Here is a 23,220-nt window from a genome sequence, read left to right as displayed (position 1 = left end):
TTCATACTCCCTCCCTCCCTTTCTTCTTTTCTTCCTTCTATCCTTCCTTCTCTCCTCCCTTTTCTTCCTTCCTTCCTTAGTACTAAGGGCCCATTATAGGCTCTGTAACAGCCTATGATCATTCATCTCAGCATTTCAGACTGTTCATATGTTCCTTTCAAGCCACTAAAAAAAGCTCAATTTCTTGCAAGCATAAAATGCACCACCTGGAAGAGGCTTAGACTACATAAGTCTTGTGTATGTAGTGATCTTGTGATATTACAGATGAGGAAATGGGCCACAAAGAGGAAGTCACCGGCCCACTTAGATAATGGCAGAAATGGGGCTAGAACCCAGACCCCGGCATTGCTGGCCCTGTCCCAGAGTGTCCTAGAACATGTCAGTCTTATCAGAAAGTAATGTGCCTTCCCAGAGGAGCCTTTATTTATCTTCAAGAGACATTTCACTTTGTCCAAGTCAGCCCATCATGTCAGGCTCCTTTTGACTTTTTGAAGGCCTGTCATTCATCATTGCAATTATCCCTCACAGCTTTTCTTCACCTACAGATTTATCTCTTTTCTTTCCTCTGTTTTTATCCAAGTCAGTGATAAAAATGTAAGCTAAGGCAGGGATGAGAAGAGAACCCAATGGCACACTAGTGGAGACCTCCTTCTAAGTGGATATTAATTCATTAATTGACACTTTTTACTCATAGTCATTCAGCTGAATAAATCCACCTAAATGAGCCATCAGATCACAGATTTCCACTACAAAGGGGCCTTGGAGTGACTTGACCCAAGTCACACAGGTAGTGAGTGATAGAGTTGGGATTTGGTTCTCTGATTCCAAATTCAGCTGCCTCGCCGTTCTATTACCCAGCCAACATCTCTTCATCTTATCTACAAAAAATTATGAGCTGTAATCCCTCAACCCAAAGGAACAGAACTACTGGCAGAATCCCAAGTGTCTTACAAAGCTGGTAGGGGAGGTTTTTAGGGAAGAGTCTTCCCAGTGCCCCCTAATCATTGAGCTCCCCTTACCCACAAGGGTCAGCCAGGTTAGTCAAGCCCTAGATGGAGGCATCTTGAGCCATCTGATGGCTACAAAGGTTCTTCCACTGGAGCCAAATCCCATTTCAATGACCTACTTTCACAGGACGCCAGGAGGGGAAGAGGTGCAGGCCCTCGGCTCCCTGCCAAAGGCCTGTTTGCACATGGAAAGTTCCTGCAGTGGCTGTGGATGGGGAAAGGTTGTTGTGAGTCATGGCAGCCACAACCTGAATCCCCATTACAGCATTCGAGGGAAATCAAAAACAAGAGAGGCCTGTGAAGTCATCCCATGCCTCAGACCTCTCTGCTCCCCAGTAGGGCTCAGCTGGGGATGGTAAATGCCTTTGGCATCTCTGCCTCAGTGTTCTGTTTCCTGCTACCATGTGCCGGCTTCTGGCTTTGACCTTAGTCTCCACTTGTGTGCCAAACTTGTCCATCTGGATGAGCTGAAATGTTCTCATTCTGGCCTTCTGTTCCCCTTGATGGGAGGAAGGAAGGAAGGAATAGAAAGAAGGAAGGAAGGAATAGAAAGAAGGAAGGAAGGAACAAAGGAAGAAGGAAGGAAGGAAGGAAGGAAGGAAGGAAGGAAGGAAGGAAGGAAGGAAGGAAGGAAGGAAGGAAGGAAGGAAGGAAGGAAAAAAAGAAGGAAGGAAGGAAGGCAGGAAGGAAGGAAGGAAGGAAGGAAGGAAGGAAGGAAGGAAGGAAAAAGGGAGGGAGGAAGAGAGGAAAGAAGGAAATAGAAAAGGAGGAGAGGAAAGAAGAGGAAGGAAAAAGAAAAAGAGGAGGAAGAGAGGTGAAAGAGATAAGGCGATAAGAGCAAAAGGAAGAAGAGAAGGGAGAAAGGGGAAAGCAGATAAAGAGAAGCAGAAGGGAGAGGAAGAGCAAAGAGAAGAGAGCAGGAAAAAGAGAAAAGGAGAGAAGGAGAAAGAAAGTAGAAGGGTGAAAGTTCTCATTCCATTGCTAAACATAGTAAGCACTTTTTCAATGATCACATTCCTAACAATGAGTAAGTCTTCTAGAGGTACTTAGGTGGTGCAGTTAATAAGTTGCTTGACTTAGAATCAACAAGATCTGTGTTCAAATCTTGCCTCAAATATTTATTTAGCAGTGTGACTCCAGGGAAGTCATTGAAGTTTCATTGAAGTTCTCTCAATCTTAATTACTTCATCTGTTTAAAAAACAAAGGGAAGAAAGAAAGACAGATGGGAAGAGAAAGAAGAGAAAGAGAAAGAGAGAGAGGGTAAAGGAAGAAAGGGGGAAGAAAGAAAGAGAGAAGCAAAAGAGAAAGGGAAAAACCAGAATTTTCCTCTGGGTTTTTTTATTATTAAAAGATTATTCCCAAATCTGAGTCTTCAGCCTTTTGGCTTCTCTGAAGCTATTGCTTCTCCTTTGAATATTCTTTCTTCTGGGTTTTTGTTCCTAGTTCTCTACCTTTCTGCCTGATCCTTCTCCATCTCCATTTATATATCTTCTTCCCGGTCACACTCACTAGCTGTGGGTGTTCCTCAAGACACTATACTGGACTCACCTTTTCTCCTTGTATTCTATCTCACTTAATGGGTCCAATTATCATCTCTATACAGACGATCTCCAGATCTAGAATATCAAGCCCTTTTCCAGTCCTCTATCACCAACTGTTTCTTGAAATGTCCAATTAGCTGTTCCACACGTGTCTTAACCTTAATGTCAGAGACAGAACTCATTTCCTCCCTCCCAACACTCCCTTCTTCCTATATTACTATTATTATAGTTACTCAGTTACTCAGGCTTGCAACTTTGGTGCCATCTTCAACTCCTCCCAGCCCTCCTCTTGACTGGACTATTTCGATGTCCTTATAATTAGCCTCCCTGCCCCAAGCCTCTCCCTGCCTCCAGTCCATTCTCTCCTCAGCTGCCCATATCTTGCTTCCCTCTCTGATCAATGGACTTAGGTGACTTTGGTCCAAGACCAAATATAAAATACTTGATTTGGCTTTTAAAGGTTCCCCTCTATCTACTGGTTGTTCCTTGCACCCAGCACTTCTCTTCACACCATGAGTTTTCCCTGGTGAAGCTGAGAATTCTGTCCCTCCTCAATGGCTCAAAACCCTCCTTCTGTAGGAAATATGTCTCTTCTCCTTAATTTTCACTTCCCTCTACAAACTCTCTGATTCCACTCCTTGCCCTACTGGCTGTTGTTCACACACTACGTTCCATCTCTCCAGTATTGGCTATTATCCCTGGCCCCTGCATTATGGCTCTTCTCTGCCTTTTGTCTCCCCCATTCTTGAGAGTAGCCAGCCTTAACAACAAGATTATGAGCTGATCAATTTTGACAGAACTTAGCTCTTTTCAACAACGATATGATTCAGACCAATTTTTTGGTCTTGGGATGGAGAAAGCCGTCTGCACCCAGAGAGAGCATTGTGGGAACTGTGTGTGGATCACAACATAGGATTCTCACTCTTTTTGTTGTTGTTTGCTTGCTTTTTGTTTTCTTTCTCGTTTTTTCTTTTTGATTTGATTTTTCTTGTGCAGCATGATAATATGTATATAATTGTTGCACGTGTTTAATGTATACTAGATCTAGGAGAGGAAGTAGGGGGAAGAGAAGGAAAAAACTTGGAATACAAGGTTTTGCAAGCATGAATCTTGAAAATTATCCATGCATATGTTTTGGAAATAAAAAGCTTTAAAATAAAATAAACATTTAAAGTATAAAAAAAGAGAGTAGCCAATCTTGTTTTTTTTTTCCTTTTATGCCCTTACAGTGCCTAGAACACAGTAGCCTTTGATAAATGATCTATATTTATTTACCTACCTATTCATCTATCTGTCCATCTACGTATGGGCTCTATCGATCTACTTGTCTATCCATCTACGTGCCTTGCCCAAGGTCACACAGTCAGTACATGATTTTGGACCCAAGTCTTCCCGATCCCATGCCATGCTGCCTCATTCAGAGACAGAGGGAACAATTCACAGGAGCCTCATGATTTATCATAACACAGATCTTGTGGCTTGACACTGTTGGGTCTCAGATTATCCCACGGCAAAACAGATCAGGGATTGTCAAGAAATGTTCGTCAAGTTCTTTAGAATGTTTTCGTGAAAAGGAATAAATAGTGAAACAGTGGCTGGCGGTGGTGCAAAGAGAAGGATGTCCAGATGGGAACTGAGCCATCTCCCTGCGGACATTGGAGCGGATGGCTTTTAACGTCCTTTTTGGTTCTGAATCTATGCTCCCAAGATTCTCTAATTTAGCCTGATCCAACTTGCAGAAGCATTTTGACTCCCCTTCCTTCTATTCAAGCTGTCGATCTTTCTCAAATGCCAGGTAACCTGAATCTGAGCTCAGTATTCAAAATGGATTATCCTGGGGCTACAATTAAGGCAATAAACCGAACAGAGACCTATTAATATGTCATAAACAAGCTCACTGTCTCCGTCACTGTAATGTGAGGAAATTAGAAAATCCTGTGGACTTCTCATTGCTGTTCAGTCTAACTTTATCCCTACAGAATAACAAGCTAAGGAGGACAAATGCTCATTTTATATTCATGGAGAGAAGGCATTTTTGGAAAAATAAGTTACGTGAGCCAGATCAACTAATCAAGCAACTGACACTTATTAAGTGTCTGTTATATGCCCAGCAGTGTTGTAGGTATTATGGAGTTGGGGGAGTAGGGAAGGTAATAGCCATCAAAAGCCACCAGTAGCACTGGAAACTTAGATCATGCTCATCATTAGAAACCAGAATGACATCAGCTTATATTTTTCAAAGATTTAAGGCTCCCTAGTCTGAAAAAGAAGGAGGCTCCATGGGTCTATGGCTGTTGTTGAATATCTGAAGGCCTGGTATTTAGAAGAGGGATTAGTTTTATTTTCCATGGCCCCAGAGAGGAAAATATGCATCCAATGCTCCAGCCAAACCAGTTACTTAATAGATGGGCTTTTGTCTATGAGGAACAGCTTCATAGAGTAGTAAGGCACTGGATGTGTAATCAGCAGGTCCTGAGTTCAACTTTCATCTCACACTAATTAGCTATGTAAGCCTAATCTCTCTGTGACTCAGTTTCTTCATCTATAAATTGAAGGATTTTCTCTTGAGAGCCTCTAAGGTCTTGTCTAATTCCAAAAGCATGTGATATGATATTATACACACGTATATGCATATATACATACATTTATATGTGTGTGATTTGTCTTTATATATACACATATATAATTGTTATACATATTATATATACATATATATAGTTGTTATACATATTATATACACATATATAATTGTTATATATGACAATCACAATGGACACATGTGCATGTACATATACACACATATAAATATATATATGTGTGTGTATATATATATATATATACATATACACACACACACACACACACACACACATATATGCATACACACTTACATAGGTAGATAGAGGCAGCCAGGTGGCAAAGTGAAAAAAAGCATTGTCTAGAGTCAAAAAGCCTGAGCTTAAATCTGCCTTGAGATGGTTACTAGCTGTGTGATCCTGGGCAAGTCACTTAATCCAGTTTGCCTCAGTTTCCTCCTCTATAAAATGAGCTGGAGAAGGAAATGGCCAACCACTCCAAGATCTTTGCTAAGAAAACCCCAAATGTGGTCAGAAAGAGTTAGACATGGCTGAAAATGACTGAACATAAATTTCATATACATACATACAGCTATATAATACACACATGTATATTTTGGTATTGATGATCATCTATTATATGCAAAGGATTGTGTGAGGACTGAGGGAAATCTAACGAGAAATAAAACATGGTCTTGTACTCAGGGAGCTTTCCACCTCATAGAGAAAACATGAGGTCTTCCCCAAAGAGAAGTTGTAAAGAGGAAGAGTTAGACTTTATTAAAAGAAAAACTTCCTTAAAATGGAGTGAATTCCAATAGAAGTGCCAGCCTTGGGAAGGAAGGAAGCAAAGTGCTGGTTCCCGCAGTGTGAAATCTTTAAGAAAGGACTAGCTGGCCACCTGTCGAGGATTTGGGGGCAGGTACAAGTTGGACTCGATCCCTTTCAGCTTTGAGACTCTGTGATCCTTCCTTGGAGGTATTCAAGGAGAGTCTGGCAGACTCTAAGCCTAAATGTCATTGTGGGGAGTTGGTGGTTTGAACTGGACTCGGAGGCCACCAAGGTCCTGGCTGCCAGATCTGAATTTTGTGATTCTGTGAAGTGAGTTAACAAGGTCCTCAACTGCAGATCTCTCTCGCTGTGTCTTTATAGCACGAATGACTCACGAGTGCTCCAGACTGTGCCAGGAGACAACCTACTCTAGCAGATCCCACAGAACCCACAGAAAGGCTTGGGGCATGAGCCCAGCATCGGAGGAGGTGCCATCAATTCCTCATCGCTCCTCACCTGGACTAGCGTGATAGTCTACTGATTGGCCTCCCTGTCCATTCTGCACAGCTGTCAAGGTGATGCTCCCTAAAGTGTAGGTCTGACCATGACACATCCATACTCAAGAAAGCCCAGCAGGTCAGTATTCCCTTTGAGATAAAACACAAGCTTCTCCATCAGGCTCCAGCAGCCTTTCACAGTCTACAAGCTAGTCCAACCGACTTTCTTGCTGGCCCTCACCGCTGTTCCATCTCCCATCTCTGTGCTCTTACACATCCCTCATGCCTCCTTTCTCCTCCTCATCTCTTAGAACCTCTCGTTTCCTTGATAGCACAATTCAAAGGCCACCACCCATAGGACCTGTTTCCTAATCCCTAGAGTTGCCATTGCTTCTCCCATTGAATGGATTTACTTTAAACTTTGTAGCTTCTTCTATCTCTATATATTGTTGCCTCTGATAGAACGTAATTCCCAGAGGGAGGGAGTGTCTTTTTTTGTCTCTGTATCCCAAGAGTCTCTCACTGTGTATGGCACATAGTGGGTGCTTTAAAAATATTTGTCGATTGACAGAATGCAGGCCCCCTGAAGGTAGCCACTGCATTTTTAAGCACATAGTGTGTACTTAGTAAACGTTTGATCATTTGATCAGCCTGGCTAAGCTAGGGAGGCTCTTCACAAGGTGAACCACAGCGGGATGCCTTTTTAGTTCATAACAACTCTTGAAAAATAGTTAACGAGTTGTCGAAGGGATAGGTTGCACTAAAAAAATAATAACAAATGGCTCCTTGAATTACTGCAGTGCAACTGAGATATATAATAACTTCCTCTAGCCATGATGTAATGCTAGTTTGGCTGTTTGCCCAACTTGAAGGGTACACAATGGGGGTGGTCCCATCATTTGTGATGAAACAAGCCTGCTGAGTCTAACAGCTAATCTCTTTTCCATAATGCAGGCTTGGCCGGTATCCCAGAGTGTTTGGTGTGCTCTAGGAATATAAAAGAAAATGGAAGGATGGGGTTAGTCATGGAGAGAAAATGTCAAAACCACATTCCATTGGCAGATGCCTTCTGGAGACCAAATAGGGCAATTTCAAAGCCTTCCGTGAGCATCTCCATCATCGGCTCCTCAAACCGGCTGGGAATCAATTGCCATAATCATGCACCTAGAATAGGTGAAGGGTCAGGAGACAGATCTTTGATTTCATTGGGATAGGGAACTCCCGGAAGACGAAAACCTTCTACCAATGCAGATAGACACCTCTTCTACAAAATTCTACTTTATAAGTCTTACAGCCTTGCCAAGAACTGTGAAAAGTTAAGAGATTTATCCAGAGTCACAGCAAGGATGTGTTAGGAAGTGATTTGAATGAGGTTCTCCGGGCTCCCAGGTCAGCTCTCTTTGCACTACTCCATGATGTTTGACTCAAATACTAGAGAGACTCTCTGGTTGGATCTGAGGATGGCAACCCTTGAAAGCCTTCCATCATCAGGGGTCATTTTCTAGCAAATCCCTTGAAGACAAAGAGGGGGAATTCCTTACGATGCTTGACGATCAGATATTAATGAAATATGTGTTAATTAACTAATTAATTGAGATATTTGGTGAAAAGTGATGGTTCAGGAAGTGGGAGAACTTTAACTTGGAGAAAAGACTAAGAGGATGGAAAGAAGGTACATGCTACCTGTCTTTACAGATTTGAAAAGTTGAGGCAGAGGAAATAGAAGCCATTACATTTAGTGGTCATCTAGTCCAATCCTCTCATTTTACAAAGGAAGAAAGTAAGGATGAAGAAGGCTACGTGATTGACCTTTGGACAATGGCGGTTGGTAGGCAGTGGAGTTGAATTGATTCATTCATACCACAGGAGGGAAAGACAAATGGAGACTCGAAGTCAGGAAAACTTCCTATTAATCAGAGCTGTCCCCAAGGGGAAAAGTTGCCTTGGGAGGTAGAAGCTTCTCCTTCTCGAAGCCTTCAAGCAAAAGCTATTTATTGTATAGAGGGGATTGGGGTTCAGATCTGGGTTGGATGAGATGACCATTGAGGTCTCTTACATCTGAGATTCTGGGAGCCACAGCAGGGTATTGAATGAGCTGGGGGAGTTATAGAGTCATATCTGCTCTTTAGGAAGATCAATCGGACAGCTGAGTGGAGAATGGACTGAATATTGTTTCCTCACCTATAAAAACAGGATAAGAATAGCACCTACTTCTCAGGATTATTGTAAAAATAAAACCACAAGGGTAAAGCACTCTATAAACTTTCAAGTGCTAGAAAAATGCTTATTTTCATCACCATTACCACCATCACAATCATCATCATCATCATCACCATCACCACTATTACAATGATCATCATCATCATCATCATCATCACCATCATCACTATCACAATGATCATCATCATCATCATCATCACCATCATCATTGTCATTGTCATCACCAGCATCATTATCAGCATCATCATTGTCACCATGTAATGGCGCAAACTGTTACCAGGGACGCAGACTGTACATGGAAGCGAGCGTTACTTACATCAATCTGATTGATGAGTGAGTTGTCAAACTTGAAGCCAGGAATCCTTTTATCGCTGCACACTACTCCCACGTCTTCTGTGTGTTTGCAGTCAGTGACGCCCCATCCATTGGAGGAGCAGGCAGCGAGGGTCGCCTCTCTACCAGTGCAATGAACATTGTCCATCCAGATGGGACCTGCAGGGCAGAAGAAGGAAGTCAAGAATGACATAAAGGAAATTCTGGCTCTTGGAGAAATGAAAGGGTTGATCTAATTCCTCCAGAGGTCACTTCTAGTTCTCTATCTATGGCTCAATTATCTGAGCTATGACTCTATGATTTTATCTATGATTCTATGATCTTATCAATAACATCTATGATCTTAGCCCTGACTCTGTGATCTTATCTATGATTCTATGATCTTCTCTATGAAATCTATGATATTATCTAGGATTCTATTATTTTATCTATGATTCTATGATCTTAGTCATGACTCTATGCTCTTATGTATGGTATCTATGATCTTACCTATGAAGATTCTACAATCCTATTTATAATATCTATGATATTGGCCATGACTCTATGATCTTATGGTCTTATCTATTACTCTATGATCTTATGATTTTATCATCTTTTACTGATTACTAACCTAGAACTAAGACCTGAACTCAATTTTGCTCCATACAACCACATGCCCTCATTGCATTCTCTTTCAGACTCTTCTCATTCTATGACCCAGATATTTGCCTTCTTGTTGTCCACAGGTAAAGTTATCCTAAGGAGGAATTGTGCCACACACAGCTCCCATCCACACAAGGAGTAAAGGATCGCTAGTCCTGGATCTATAGGTTCCGTAGGCAGGCTGAGGTGATTTCCTGGTATAGTAGTGGAAATACTAGATTTGAGTTAAATCAAGGTAGAAAAGACGGGTTCAAATGCCACTTGTGATGTTACTTTTGTGGTATCATGCCCTCTCTGAGCCTCAATTTCCCCATCTAAAGTGAAAAGGTTGACCAAGATGACACCTAAGGTCATTTCCACTTCTATTTCTTATGATTATCATGAAAACATTTTAATATTTATAAAGCGCTTCACAGATAGCGTCTCATTTGATCCTCAAAAAAACTCCAAGAGGTAACAACTATTATTTATTTTTATAGGAATTATCACAATTTTAGGTATGAGGAAATGAGATTCAGAAAGGTGGAAACTTGTATGGAATCACAAGCTGGTGACTGTCAAGGACAGGGTCTGAACCTCTCCTGGCCCCAAGTCTAGTATTGTTCTCCATATACCAAAATGCCACATTCCCAGGGCCCAATGCTTTCAAAAGACAAAAAAGAGGTTGGGGGAGAAGGGGAAAAAGAAGAAACACTCTTAACTGGTAATTAACTCTCCCCAGATGCTTGAACCTTCAAATTTCACTAAATTAAGACAGCACTGATTTTTGGAACATTCTGTGTAGCAATCGATCAACAAGCAAATATTAAGTGCCTAGGATGTGCCAGGCACTGTGATAGATAATGATGATGATACAAATACAAAAATGAAATGGTCCTGCTTCTCAAGCTTATATTCTATTAGGTGTGAGGGAGGATCAATATGGCCATATAAAAGTCCATACATATATGTGTGTACTGTACATATAATGTATAGAAGAAATGCAAAATGGACCGTACCAAAATACCAAAAAATATTTTATAGAGCTAGAAAAAAATAGCAAACTTAATCTGGGAGAACAAAAACTAAGAATATGAAAGGAATTAAAGAAAAAATATGAAGGAGCGTGGCTTTGGAGTATCAGATTTCAAACTGTATTACAAAGTGGTAATTATCAAAACTATCTGGTACTAGCTAAGAAATAGAGTGATGGATCAGTAGACTATATTAAGTACACAAACTACAAAAATAAATGACCATAGGAACTTAGTTTTTGATAAGCCCAAAGATCAAAACTTTTGAGATGAGAAGTAACAAAAATGTCTAAGAAAATTGGAAAGCAGTTTGGCAGAAAACTAGGTATAAACCAACACTGTATAGCAAGCTAAGGTCAAAATGAATACATTATTTAGAAATAAAAAATGTTATCAAAAGCAAATTAGGGAACATGGAAAATTTTGCCTGTTAGAACTATGGATAAGGGAAAAATTTAAAAGGTAAAGAGAATCATGGGAAGTAAAATGAATAATTTACAGGAAACGGGTTTTATACAAACAAAACGAATGCAGCCAAAATTAGAAGGAAAGCAGGAAACTGAGGGGAAATCTTACAACAAGTTTGTCTGAGAGAGGTCTAATTTCTCAAACATATAAAAAGCCAAATCAAATTTGTAAAAATAGGAATCATTCCTAATGGATAAATGGTCAAAGGATAAGGACAGGTGATTTTCAGAAAAAGAAATTAAAGCTACCAATAGTCACATTCAAAAATGTTCTAACTATTAATTAGAGAAGTGCAAGTTAGAACATCTCTGAGACACCACCTCACACTTACCAGATTGATTAACATGATAAAAAAGGAGAATGACAAATACTGGAGGGACATGGAAAAATTGAGACCTTTATGCACTTTTAGTAGAACTGTGAACTAGTCCAACCAATCTGGAAAAGAATTTGGAACTCCAACACAAAGAGTTATAAAACTATGCATATGGGTTTGTTTCCCAAAGAGATCAGAGAAAAGAGGAAAGGACTTATTTGTATAAAAATACTTATAGAAGCTCTCTCTGTTGCGGCAAAGAATTGGAAATTGCGGAATGCCCACCAATTGGAGAATGGTTGAAAAAGCTATAGTATATGATTTTGATTTGATGTTATTATGCTATGAAAAAAAAGATTAATAACTTAGTTTCAGAAAAACCTGGGAATATTTATATGAATGAATGCAAAGCAAAGTGAGAACCAGGAGAATATTTGTACACAATAACAGGAATATTATATGTATCCACTGTGAGTGACTTAGCTATTCTCAGAAATATAATGATCCAAGACAATTTTGAAGGACTTATGAAATGCTATCTACCTCCAGAGGGAGAATTGCTGAAATCTGCATGAAGACTGAAGCATAATTGTTTTCACTTTTGGCTATAAAACTGTGTATACCTTTGATGTAGCAGAGCCACTGCTAAATCTGTGCCCCAAAAAAATCATAAAAGAGGGCAAAGGACCCACATGTACAAAAATGTTTGTAACAGCTCTTTTTATGGTGGCAAAAAATTAGAAAATGAGTAGATATCCAACAATCGAGAAATGGTTGAATACATTATCATATATGAAAATATGGAATATTATCATTCTATAAAAATGATGAACAGACTCATTTTAGAAAGATCTCAAAAGATTTACATGAACTGATGCTAAGTGAAACAAGCAGAACCAGAAAGACATTATACATAGCAACAGCAATATTGTACAATGATCAACTATGACAGACTTGGTTCTATTCAGCAGTTTAGCGATTGAAGGCAATGCCAATAAGTTTTGGATGGGACAAACCATTGACATCCTGAGAGAGAACTATGGAGACAGTGTAAATCAACACATGTTATGTTAACTTTTTTCTTTTGTTTTTTTCTCTCGTGGTTTTTTCCTTTTGTTTTGATTTTTCTCTCCCAACATAATTGATATGGAAATGAATGTCAAAAATGAACGTACATGTATAACCCCAAAAAAGTTGTTTTGCATGTAACTGGCAAAAATATTTTTTAAAAAAGAATTGTTTTCACTTTTTTTCTTGGTGTGTGTGTGTATGCTGAGGTTTTTTGGGGGTTGGGTTTTTTGCAACATGGCTAATCCTGTTTGCATGATCACTTGTATAATTGATATCACATTTGTTGCCTTCTCAATGAGTGGGGGAAAATTGGGAGAGGAAAAAATTCTAAGTTAAAAAAATAAAAAATAAATGAAAAATGAACATATGATTCTGGGCTTAGAATGGAAATCCCTCAAAGGCAGGATTATTTTCATTTTCATCTATGTAACCTCAGCACCTGGGACAGCACCTGGAAAGTGTAGTCCCTTGAAATCAATGCTCATTAATTATCCATGCATTTATCTTGTAAATAAAAACCATAATTAAAAAAAAAAAGAAATCAATGCTCACTGAATGAAGGGTTCTAAGGCATCTATAATGACTCTGCTTTCTACAGCACTCATAAAATGGGTAATATGTGCATAATTTTGACCATTTTAAGGTAAAAAACAGAAACAAAAACAAAAACGAGGATTCAATTTACTTAATCTCATGTCAAAGCTGATTCTCAAAGCCAGATCTCTGGACTCCAGACCAGGGCTTGTCTCTAGCTGCCTCTTAATCCTGTAGAGCTGCTGAGACTCTTGTTTCTATAGACATTTGTTCACCATTTGGCCTTTAATGGAAGTCAGTAACATTCTGCTGACATCTCTTTCCTTTCAGAGATGGTTCAAATATTCTTTTTGACCATATTCCCTGTCAAGCAAATGTTGAAAAAACATCTAGAATGTGGCCCCTCTCTCTATTCCATTTTCTTGCATATATGTTCATGATGCACAGACATCTGGGCCCCAAAGGAGAAGCATCTTCTTCCACTTAAACAATGTTCTTTAGCTACTAAATTCAATGGCCTTTTTTTGGTCCTCAATCTCCTTGATCTCTCTGAAATCTTTGATACTGTTGCTCCTCTCTCCCTCTTTTCTCTGGGTTTTCAAGAGACCTGGTTCTCCTACCCATCTGACCATTCCTTCCCTTTCTCCTTTGCTAGATCGTTCTTCAGATAGTACTTTCAAACCATAGGTATCCCGCAAAGTTTTGTCCTGGGTCTTCTTCTCTCCTCCCTCTACACTGCTTTCCTTGGTGAACTCATTAATTTCCATGGTGATGATGATTCTCAAATCTGCCCTTCCTGCCCCAATCTCTCTGCTGACATCCAATCTTGCTTCTCCGACTGCCTTTCGACATTTTGAACTAGAGGTCCAGTAGACATCATAGACTCACTATGTACAAAAACAGAACTCATTATCTTTTCTCCAGCTCCTCACCCCCAACTGTTCCTATCAACACAAGGAAAATGCTTTCCTCCAAGTCCCACAGGCTCACAACCTAAATGTCATCCTGGGCTCCTCACTATTTCTTATTTTTCATGTCCAAGTCATCGGTAAGGCCTGTTGATTTTCCCTCTGTAACATCTCTCAAATATCCACCCCTTTCTCCTTTGACACTGACATCAGCCTGGTTCAGACTCTTATCACTTCATTCCTGGATTATGCTCAGAGTCATAAGCTAGTAAATGTCTGAGATTGTATTTGAACTCAGGATTTCCTGAGTGAAAAACTGCTGTGGGAGCTGGAAAACTTTGGGTCCAAATATTGTCTCCCAGACTCACTACTTATATGATCCAGAATAAATTACTTAACTGTCCTGGACCTGAGTTTCCTCCTTTGAAGACCCAAGCAAGCTGCAATCTTTTTTAAACATTTCAAAAGTGGCCTTTGTGCTTGAAAAAGTTGGAAGCCACTGAAAAAAGGCATTTTACTCCAACCCCTATTAATAAAAAAATAAAAAACTCAGCTCTATTTGCTTCTTTCAACTCCAAGAGATAGCATGGGAGGCAAAAGCTCTGCTGTACTCTGCTCTGATCAGTCCACATCTGGAGTTGGGAACCACGTTTGAGGAAGAACACTGATAAATCAGAGGGCAAGCAGAATTCTGCAGATCCCACCCAACCAGAATCCATGAAAAGAAATGAAGATGCTGAGTTAGGGAAAAAAGATCTACAGGGAACAAGACAGCTGCCTTCAATTCTTCACTGGGCTTACTAACAGTGGGAAAGGGATCAGGCTTGTTTTCGTGACCGTAGAGGGAAGAAGTTTGGCTTGTTGTAAAAAAGGGCAGAAGCTTCACAGAGGCAGATTTTGGCTCCATCTAAGAAAGCCCTTTCTCAGAATAAGAGCTGTCCAGCAATAGAACAGACTGACCCAGTTGGGACAGAGTTGGGATCTCTGGAGATCTTCAATTAGGGGCTGGATATCTGCTTGTCAAATGGGATCAAGCAGGCATTCTTCCTTAAGTCAGGGTCAGAGTAGATGACATTATCCCAGAATTCCTCCCTTGCAATAGGATCAGGATGGGCTCGGACAGCTCTCTTTTGAATCTATTGTGGGATGGCTCTTTCTCTCTCCCCACAGGGTTTGGAAAGTACAGGTAAAAAAAAAAGGGGGGGATATGATCAAACAAACAGGATATAATAATCCCAGAGGCAGGGGTTATTTAATATCTTGTTTTTTGTATTTCCAGCACCAAGCCCAGTTCCTGGCAAGGAGTAGGTGCTTAAGAAGCGCTGATTGGTTGACCGTAGGGAAGCAACACAGGATGAAGGTGAGACCATTCTTGTATCCCCACCCCCAGCTCCTGGCCTATTAGTTCCGTGAGCCCAGGTCCTGCTGAAACATGTCCATCCGTGATGGATGGCTTGGTCAGTTCTGCACACAAGTGAGTCTAGTCCTTAAATGTAAGAAACAAAGATCTTATTGAAACCCTGGAGTTGAAGTTTCCCAGCTGCTTTCCCAATTCTGTCTGGTTCACGAGGGAGGTCCTCTGAAATGCTCTTCTCTAACCCACAGCTGTTTCCATAGCAAACTGCTGTTGGTAGCAACACAATTCCTGTTTGGGACCCTCGGTGGGCAAAGAAGAAGCGTGATTTAGAAGCATTGATTTAGAACCGGAAAGGGCTTTGGCGGGTATCTGGGCCCACCCTCTGCTGCTCAAGAAGAAGAAATCAAAGCCCTGAGAGAGGAATGATTTGTGGGATATTAAACAGCTAAGGGTGGGCATTGGGATTTGAACTCGAGTCCCTTGTCTCTTTTTTCATACTACGGCAACCTCTGAGAGGCGGTTAAGCCTGTCGATATGCATGTGTTAAGTGTTTACTGTGTGCAAATTGTCATAATGGATGGAGAGCTGATCTCATGGACAGGAATTCTTAGGTTCAAGTTTTGCTCCTGATATATACTGACTAGGTGACTTTGGGCAACCATAAAAATACTCAGCATTCCCTAAGAGTAAACAGCATTGGTAGAGGGATTTCCCTAACTGGGAGTTCCCTGCATCCCTGAAACCACAGATCTGATCTCTTTCCATAACTTTTAAGCAAATCCCAGGATCCCTTTCTGCGCCCTCTGACAATCCTCCACAAACTCCCTGCAGAGAAAATGTAGCATGAGCCACTTGGATAGAAAGAGTGGGTTGGAATCTCAGCCTGACATAGAAAGGCTTTTGAGGGATCTGACTTCAAATTCCTATTTAGAAACCAGCTAGCTGAGTGACCCCGGGCAAGTCATTTATCCTGCTGGGACCTTGGCATCCTCATGGGTAATTTGAAAGGACTGGTCTCAACGGGCTCTGAGGTTTCTTCCAACTCTCGATCCATGACCCAGTGATCCCAGCCTGGTCCTATAAACTTTGCTTCTACCACCCAATTTTCTTGCATAAATTTCTGGCCTTTAAGCTCTGATTCTCGCACATATCGCCCTGCTCCGCTCAACCCCATTTGGACCAAGTCTGCTGAGTGGATAAGGTCGGCCCCCTCACCCACATCCCTAATGTCAGTGTCGCGGTGTCACTGGGCACCGCTTCAATAGGCCCATGGGCAGACTGGCAGCTACCCGGGCACAGCCATGCTGCTGTAGGGCAGCCCAGACTCAATAATTATAAAGTCAGTTATGCTGCTCTTGTTAGTGGGGTACAGTCTTGAGCTACGACTTCCAAAGGAGAGGCAAGATGGCGGAATGGAGAGAGGGCGAGACTGCCTCTGCCCTATCCTAGACTTTAGATGAGAACTTTCTATTCGGAAGGACTCTATTTCCTTATCTGTAAAATGAGGTGAATGAGTTTATTTCTAAAGTCCCTTTTAGCTTTAGCAATCTATGGTGACGGCTTTATATCTTTTATTGCTTTGATAATGTGTGCTAAAGTTCTTCCCAGCTCTGACATTCTCTATTTTAAGGTTCCCTTCTAGGTCTGACATTCTCTATCCTAAGGTTACTTCCCAGCTCTGATATTTTATGTTCTAAGGTTCCTCCCAGCTCTGACATTGTCTGTTCTAAGGTTCCCCTCCAGGTCTGACATTCTCTGTCCTAAGGGTACTTCCCAGCTCTGATATTTTATGTTCTAAAGTTCCTCCCAGCTCTGACATTGTCTGTTCTAAGGTTCCCCTCCAGGTCTGACATTCTCTGTCCTAAGTTACTTCCCAGCTCTGATATTTTATGTTCTAAGGTTCCTCCCAGCTCTAATATTCTCTGTTCTAAGGTTCCCCTCCAGGTCTGGCACTCTTGGTTCTAAGGTTCCCCTCCAGGTCTGACATCCTCTGTCCTAAGGTTACTTCCCAGATCTGACATTGTCTGTTCTAAGATTCCCTCCAGGTCTGACATTCTCTGTTCTAAGATCCCTCCTATCTTAGATATTTTATGTTCTAAGGACCCTCCCAGCTCTGACAATCAACACTATGTATGCTATAACTGCTTTTTCATTCACCCACCCACCCATCCCTTCATGAATTCATCTCATGTACGAAGGGTTCCTAATGATCATGTACGAAGGGTTCCCAATGATCATGTATGAAGGGTTCCCAATGATGATGTACGAAGGGTTCCCAATGATCACGTACGAAGGGTTCCCAATGATCACGTATGAAGGGTTCCCAATGATCATATACGAAGGGTTCCCAATGATGACGTACGAAGGGTTCCCAATGATCACGTACGAAGGGTTCCCAATGATCATGTACGAAGGGTTCCCAATGATCATGTATGAAGGGTTCCCAATGATCATGTACGAAGGGTTCCGCACCCTTGACAAGATGAGCAGTACCCGGGTTCCTGGTTCCCATCTCCCACCTTGTCACCACAAGCCAGGCCTGGGTTTTACCTTCTCCTTTGCCGTAGGAGGAGCTGGGCGTCCAGGAGACGGCTTCCACATAGCCCAGCTCCCGGCAGACCACGTGGGCAGCGTGGATGGAGAAGTCATCGTCACACACGGTGCCCCAGACCCCGTCGTAGTACAGCTCCACGCGGCCCTCGTTGTGCTTCCGCTTCTGCCCGGCCAGCCGCAGCTGGATCTTGGGGACGCCCGCCGGCCGCTCGGGCTGGCGGTATTCCGGTTGGGGCTGTTGGAAGTACTCTTGGTAGTAGGGCCAGTTCTCGTACTGAGCGAGGCTCAGGGAGGGGAGGATGAGCAGCACAGCCAGATAGTGGTGACAGCAAGAACTCGGAGCCCTCCGCATCCTTGCTCTCCAGCCGGGCCTCCGCCGGGCGGACTTCCTCAGGCAGGCACTGGGTGTTCAGTGTGAGGAGAAGAGAGCGGTTCTGTAAGAGAGGAGACGTGCATGAGGACCCAGGACCGACCCAGAGCGCCGACCTTAACCACGTTTAACTTTGAACAGGTTAAGAACTGCTTGAGCAGTCAGGAGAGTCAGGAGACAACCGGCTCCCATGTTTCAGGTAAGAACATTGGGGGGGTATTTTTTTAGGTTGTCCCACCAGACTTCCTCCCAGAGAGAGGGGATGGAGGAAAGGAGGTTCTGCTGGGGCTTTAAGGGGAAGCACTCACAGAATCACATTTCTAGCTGGAAGAGACCTCCCAGCCCACTTAGTCCTCCTCCTTCTAAGAAAAGGGTCTTCTCCTCAACCCAGTCTCCCTGCTTAAGGACCCCCAGTGAACTGAACCCCCCCTCCTGCTCCCAGGAGCCCTTTGCACTCTGGGAAAGTTCTCACCGTTGGCAACTTTCCCCCGAGCCCAGCCCGACTTTTCCCCTGGTTCTGCCAAGCGGAGCCAGTAAAGCCCCCTTTGGACACTGGGAGGCTGCACCCACGTGGAGGCTCCATGGGACCACTGGGGCTCCGCCATCCAGAGGCCTTCATTCATGCCCTACCTCGGACACTCACTGTCTGGGGCAATCACGTACCCACACAACCACGTGCCCATGTCCTCATCTGTGCCACAAGAGGGCAGTTTTGCCAGCCGGCTCCTGACTTTCCCTTCCCACTCTCCCCTGTCGAGTCTCCTCCTCTCCGGGATAAACGTCTCATTTCTTCCCACCCACCCCACGGCGTGAGCTCGAGGCCCTTCCTCACCCTCATCACACTCCTCTGGTCACTGTCCAACTTCTCCGAGTTGCCCAGAACGGAACGCAATCATCCAAACAAGGCCCGAGCCAGGCAAGGTACCCAAACCTTCTCCCTTAGCCCTAATGCAGCCCGAGGTTGCCATCCCTTTCCTGGCTGCCAGACCACACTGCTGACTCGGGAAGTTTGCGGTCCACTAAAACCCCCAGATCTTCTTCCTATCTTTTAGTGACATTTCCCACATGTTGAAATTGAATCCAACTGTGAGCTTTAAAATTGGTTCAAACTCAAATCGGTCTGTGACCTCCATAGCATCGGTGCTCCGCCATGCTCTTTACATGGACTCTCCTAGCTTCACTATAGGAAGTGAGGGGAGAAGGGAAGGAAAGAAGCATTTATTAAGTGCCTATTGTATGCAGGCACTGTATTATGCGCTACATGAATATCTCATTTGATTCTCACAACAACCCTGTGAGGCAGACGCTGTTAGGATTCCCATTTCCCATGAGAAAACTCAGGGAAACCCGTCGAGTGAGTTGCCCAGGGTCACCCAGCCAGTAATCTGAATCTGGGTATTCCTGACCCAGGCTCAGTGCTCCACGCTGTGGCCACTACCAGTCTCTGCTCAGTGGGGTGGGGGGGGGGAGGTTCAACTTCCTTCATTTCTTGGAGCATACTGGGGAGACCCGTGAGACCAGGCCGGAGGAACCTTTCACTCAGCACCTTTTTGTTCCACGGTTTCTCTGAGGAGGAGCAGAGTGGCAAGCGGGAGGAGGAGGAGGGCAGCGATTCCAGGGCCCTGATTCACAGGCAAGGCTTGGACAGACCCAGGGCAGAGCATCCCAGCCTCGGCGATGAATGAGGGAGGAGGGAAGGGGGACTCGGTTTCTGCCATTTGTGCCGTGGGAGGAGACCCAGGAAGAGCCGCTCACAAAACCTGGGCCGAGACGACAGGTCGGATCGGGGCAGGACCCTGCCCGGGGTACGTGACTGCCCCTTTGCCAGGACGGCTCCCTTGCCCTCCACCCCGCTCTCAGAACCAGACGCGCGTCTGGGACGCATTTGCACTCTCCGGTTCCCAAACTTTCCAAACTAACACCACGAGGACAGCGACTTGACTCGCGGCCATTTGGTGAGCCGCATTCTCCTTCGTCCAGCGCACCAAACATTAGGCCCTGGCGATGTCCCAGGCACCGTGCCGGAGAGAGGGCATCCAAAGATGAGATAAGACCGAAGTATCATGGAGAGCACACCGACTGAGGAGTCGCAAGTCTTGGATTCAAATTCTGCCCCTGGTTCATCAGCTGGGTAACCTTAGGTAAGTGAACAAGCCTCCCTGTGCCTCAGTGTTCTTAAATGAAAGAATGAGCGATCTTAGACTAGCAAGCTATTAACTCTAGATGAGGGGCTCCATGATCTTGGAGAGAGAAAGAAGCACATATTGATTCAATTAAAATCGGTTTCTTCTACGATCCCATATTTTCCTTCTTTTAACACTACTATTCCGTGCAGTCCAAAAGACTTGGCTAGGGGCAGCGAGGTGGGGCAGTGGCTAGAATACCAGCCCTGAAGTCAGGAGGACCCGAGTTCAAATCTGCCTCAGACACTTAACCCTTCCTAGCTGTGTGACCCTGGGCAAGTCACTTAACCCAATTGCCTCAGGGGAAAAAAAAAGACTTGGCTAGCTTGTCCATCACCCAGAAAAGGTTGAGTGCTCACTCTAGATCTATGAGATAAAAGGATGAAACAGACTCTGTCCTCCAGAAGTTTCCATTCTAGTGGGAAATACAACGTGGACACCATAATTAGATGCAAATTTATACAAAATGATTCAAGAGGGAAAAAACTGGGAGAATGGGGAAAGGCTTCCTGCAGAAGATGCTATTTGTGCCTTGAAGAGATTATACTTCCTAAGAGAGGAGTAGGGACTGTGTTCTAGGCATGAGGTATTCCCCTGTGCAAAGGCACCGAGGCAAGAGATGGAATTTTGTGTTTGACTAGAACAGAGAGTGTGTGAAGGGATAGTATAAAATAAGGAAAGTTGGCAAGAAGTACATTGCAAATGACCTCCAGATTGAAGGATGTAATTAGTGGGAGGGGTTAGGTCTTATCTCATGTTACTTAGTACCAGATACAAAGCTTTGCATACAGCAGGCACTTAATAGAGGAGCACTAGCGCTGGGCTCAGGATATCTAGATAGTGCAGGGCTAGAGCACTGGACCTAGTGTTAGGAAGATTCAACTCTCTGAATTCAAATCCAGCCTCAGATACTTAGTAGCTGCGTGACCCTGTGCTAGTTCCTTACACTGTTTGCCTCAGTTTCTTCATCTGTAAAACGAGATGGAGAAGGACATGGAAAAACAACTCTAGCATCTTCGCCAAGAAAACCTCAAATGGGGTCACAGAGTCGGACATGACTGAAATAATTGGACGACAAAAATCTTTTATCTATCACTTAACACTTAGAACATAGTAGGAGTTTAATAAATGTTTACTGCCTGAGACTGAGGCCCAGAAAGGCTAAGTGACCTCCCCACGATGGCCAGTGTCAGAATCAGAATCTGAATCCAGGCCTTCCTGATTCTCTGTCTAGTACTTCAATCACCAAGCCAAGATTGCTCAGCTTTGTTGTACTGGTGACTCACCGCAGCTCCCTGAGAGTCAGAGTCCGATTACAACAATCAAAACAGTTCCTGGCTGTTCTCTGAGGAGGAGACCTTTTCCAAATCCCTGCTCCAAAGAATTTCAACCCATTTGACCCCCCCCCCCCACTCCCATGAGCCGCTTTCCTTTTTCGGCGTGACGACCAATCACCTACTGGAACGGAGAATACAGCCCAGAAAAGTCAATACTGTTTCCAGCAGGGAGTTCTGGAGTTTGAAAATCAAACCGGGCCAGAATGTCTACACCACACCCGGCCCCTCTGCTCTCCCCGTGGCTCTTCCAACTCTGCCCAAGTTCATTTTTACGCTCAAACCCTTTCTTCTGCCTGCGAATCCCTGACTTTCTGTAGAGACAGAGCAGATGCTACCCTTCCTCTCCCCTCAGCTACTCCTCTCCCTTCTGAAATTTCCTCGACAATTGCATATAATTTATACTCATTTGCCTTTGTGTTATGAATTTTAGGGATGAAAATAGAAAAAAGAACAGCACACTGGCTTCTTATCTCTCTCTTTTTTTTTAAATTATAGCTTTTTACTGACAGAACATACGCATGGGTAATTTTTCAGCATTGACCCTTGCAAAAACTTCTGTTCCAACTTTTCCCCTCCTTCTGCCCATCCCCTCCCCCAGATGGCAGGTAGTCCCATACATGTTAAATATGTTAAAGTATATGTTAAATACAATATATGTGTACATATTCATACCGTTGTCTTGCTACACAAGAAAAATTAGATTTAGAAAGAAGGTAAAAATAACCTGGGAATTAAAACAAAAATGCAGGTGGACAAAAACAGAGGGAGTGGAAATGCTATGTAGTGGTTCATACTCATTTCCCAGAGTTCTTTCTCTGAGTGTAGCTGGTTCTGTTCATCACTGATCAATTGGAACTGATTTGGTTCATCTCATTGTTGAAGAGGGCCAGGTCCATCAGCATTGATCATCATATAGTATTGTTGTTGAAGTATATAATGATCTCCTGGCCCTGCTGGTTTCCCTCAGCATCAGTTCATGTCAGTCTCTCCAGGTCTTTCTGAAATCATCCTGCTGGTCATTTCTTACCGAACAATAATATTCCATAACATTCATATACCACAATTTACCCAGCCATTCTCCAATTGATGGGTATCCATTCATTTTCCAGTTTCTGGCCACTACATTCTTGCTGCCACAAACATTCTTGCACATACAGGTCCCTTTCCCTCCTTTAAGATCTCTTTGGGGTATGAGCCCAGTAGAAACACTGCTGGATCAAAGAGTATGCACAGTTTGACAACTTTTTGAGCATAGTTCTAAATTGCTCTCCAGAATGGTTGATTCCATTCACAACTCCACCAACAATGCATCAGTGTGCTGACTTCTTATCTCAAAGAAACTTTGTCAAATTTGTAAGATTGGTAAGTCATCAAAGGATATGAATAAGCAGTTTTTGGAGGAAGAAATTAAAACTATACATATATATGAAGTTATGGGGAAATGCTCTAAATCATTATTGATTAGAGAAATGCAAATTAACTCTTTGAGATGTAATGCGATCTCATTTATCAGATTGCCTAA

The 23,220-nt window shown here is 43.0% G+C and overlaps 1 protein-coding gene across 1 annotated transcript in view; it reads right to left on the bottom strand.

Moving 5' to 3' along the window:
• The window catches only part of LOXL2 (lysyl oxidase like 2), a 133,625-nt gene that overhangs the window by 96,742 nt on the left and 13,663 nt on the right, over positions 1-23,220 (bottom strand). The window contains exons 2-3 of the mRNA XM_051974225.1: positions 17,806-18,242; positions 8,930-9,105 (exon numbers count right to left, since the gene is read on the bottom strand). Coding sequence (XP_051830185.1) covers positions 8,930-9,105; positions 17,806-18,160 — 531 coding nt within the window. The 5' untranslated portion in view covers positions 18,161-18,242. The remainder of the gene's footprint in view (positions 1-8,929; positions 9,106-17,805; positions 18,243-23,220) is intronic.

The sequence above is a fragment of the Antechinus flavipes genome, chromosome 2, assembly GCF_016432865.1.
Source record: "Antechinus flavipes isolate AdamAnt ecotype Samford, QLD, Australia chromosome 2, AdamAnt_v2, whole genome shotgun sequence".
Lineage (NCBI taxonomy): Eukaryota > Metazoa > Chordata > Mammalia > Dasyuromorphia > Dasyuridae > Antechinus > Antechinus flavipes.
This window is presented reverse-complemented; position numbering and strand designations above follow the sequence as displayed.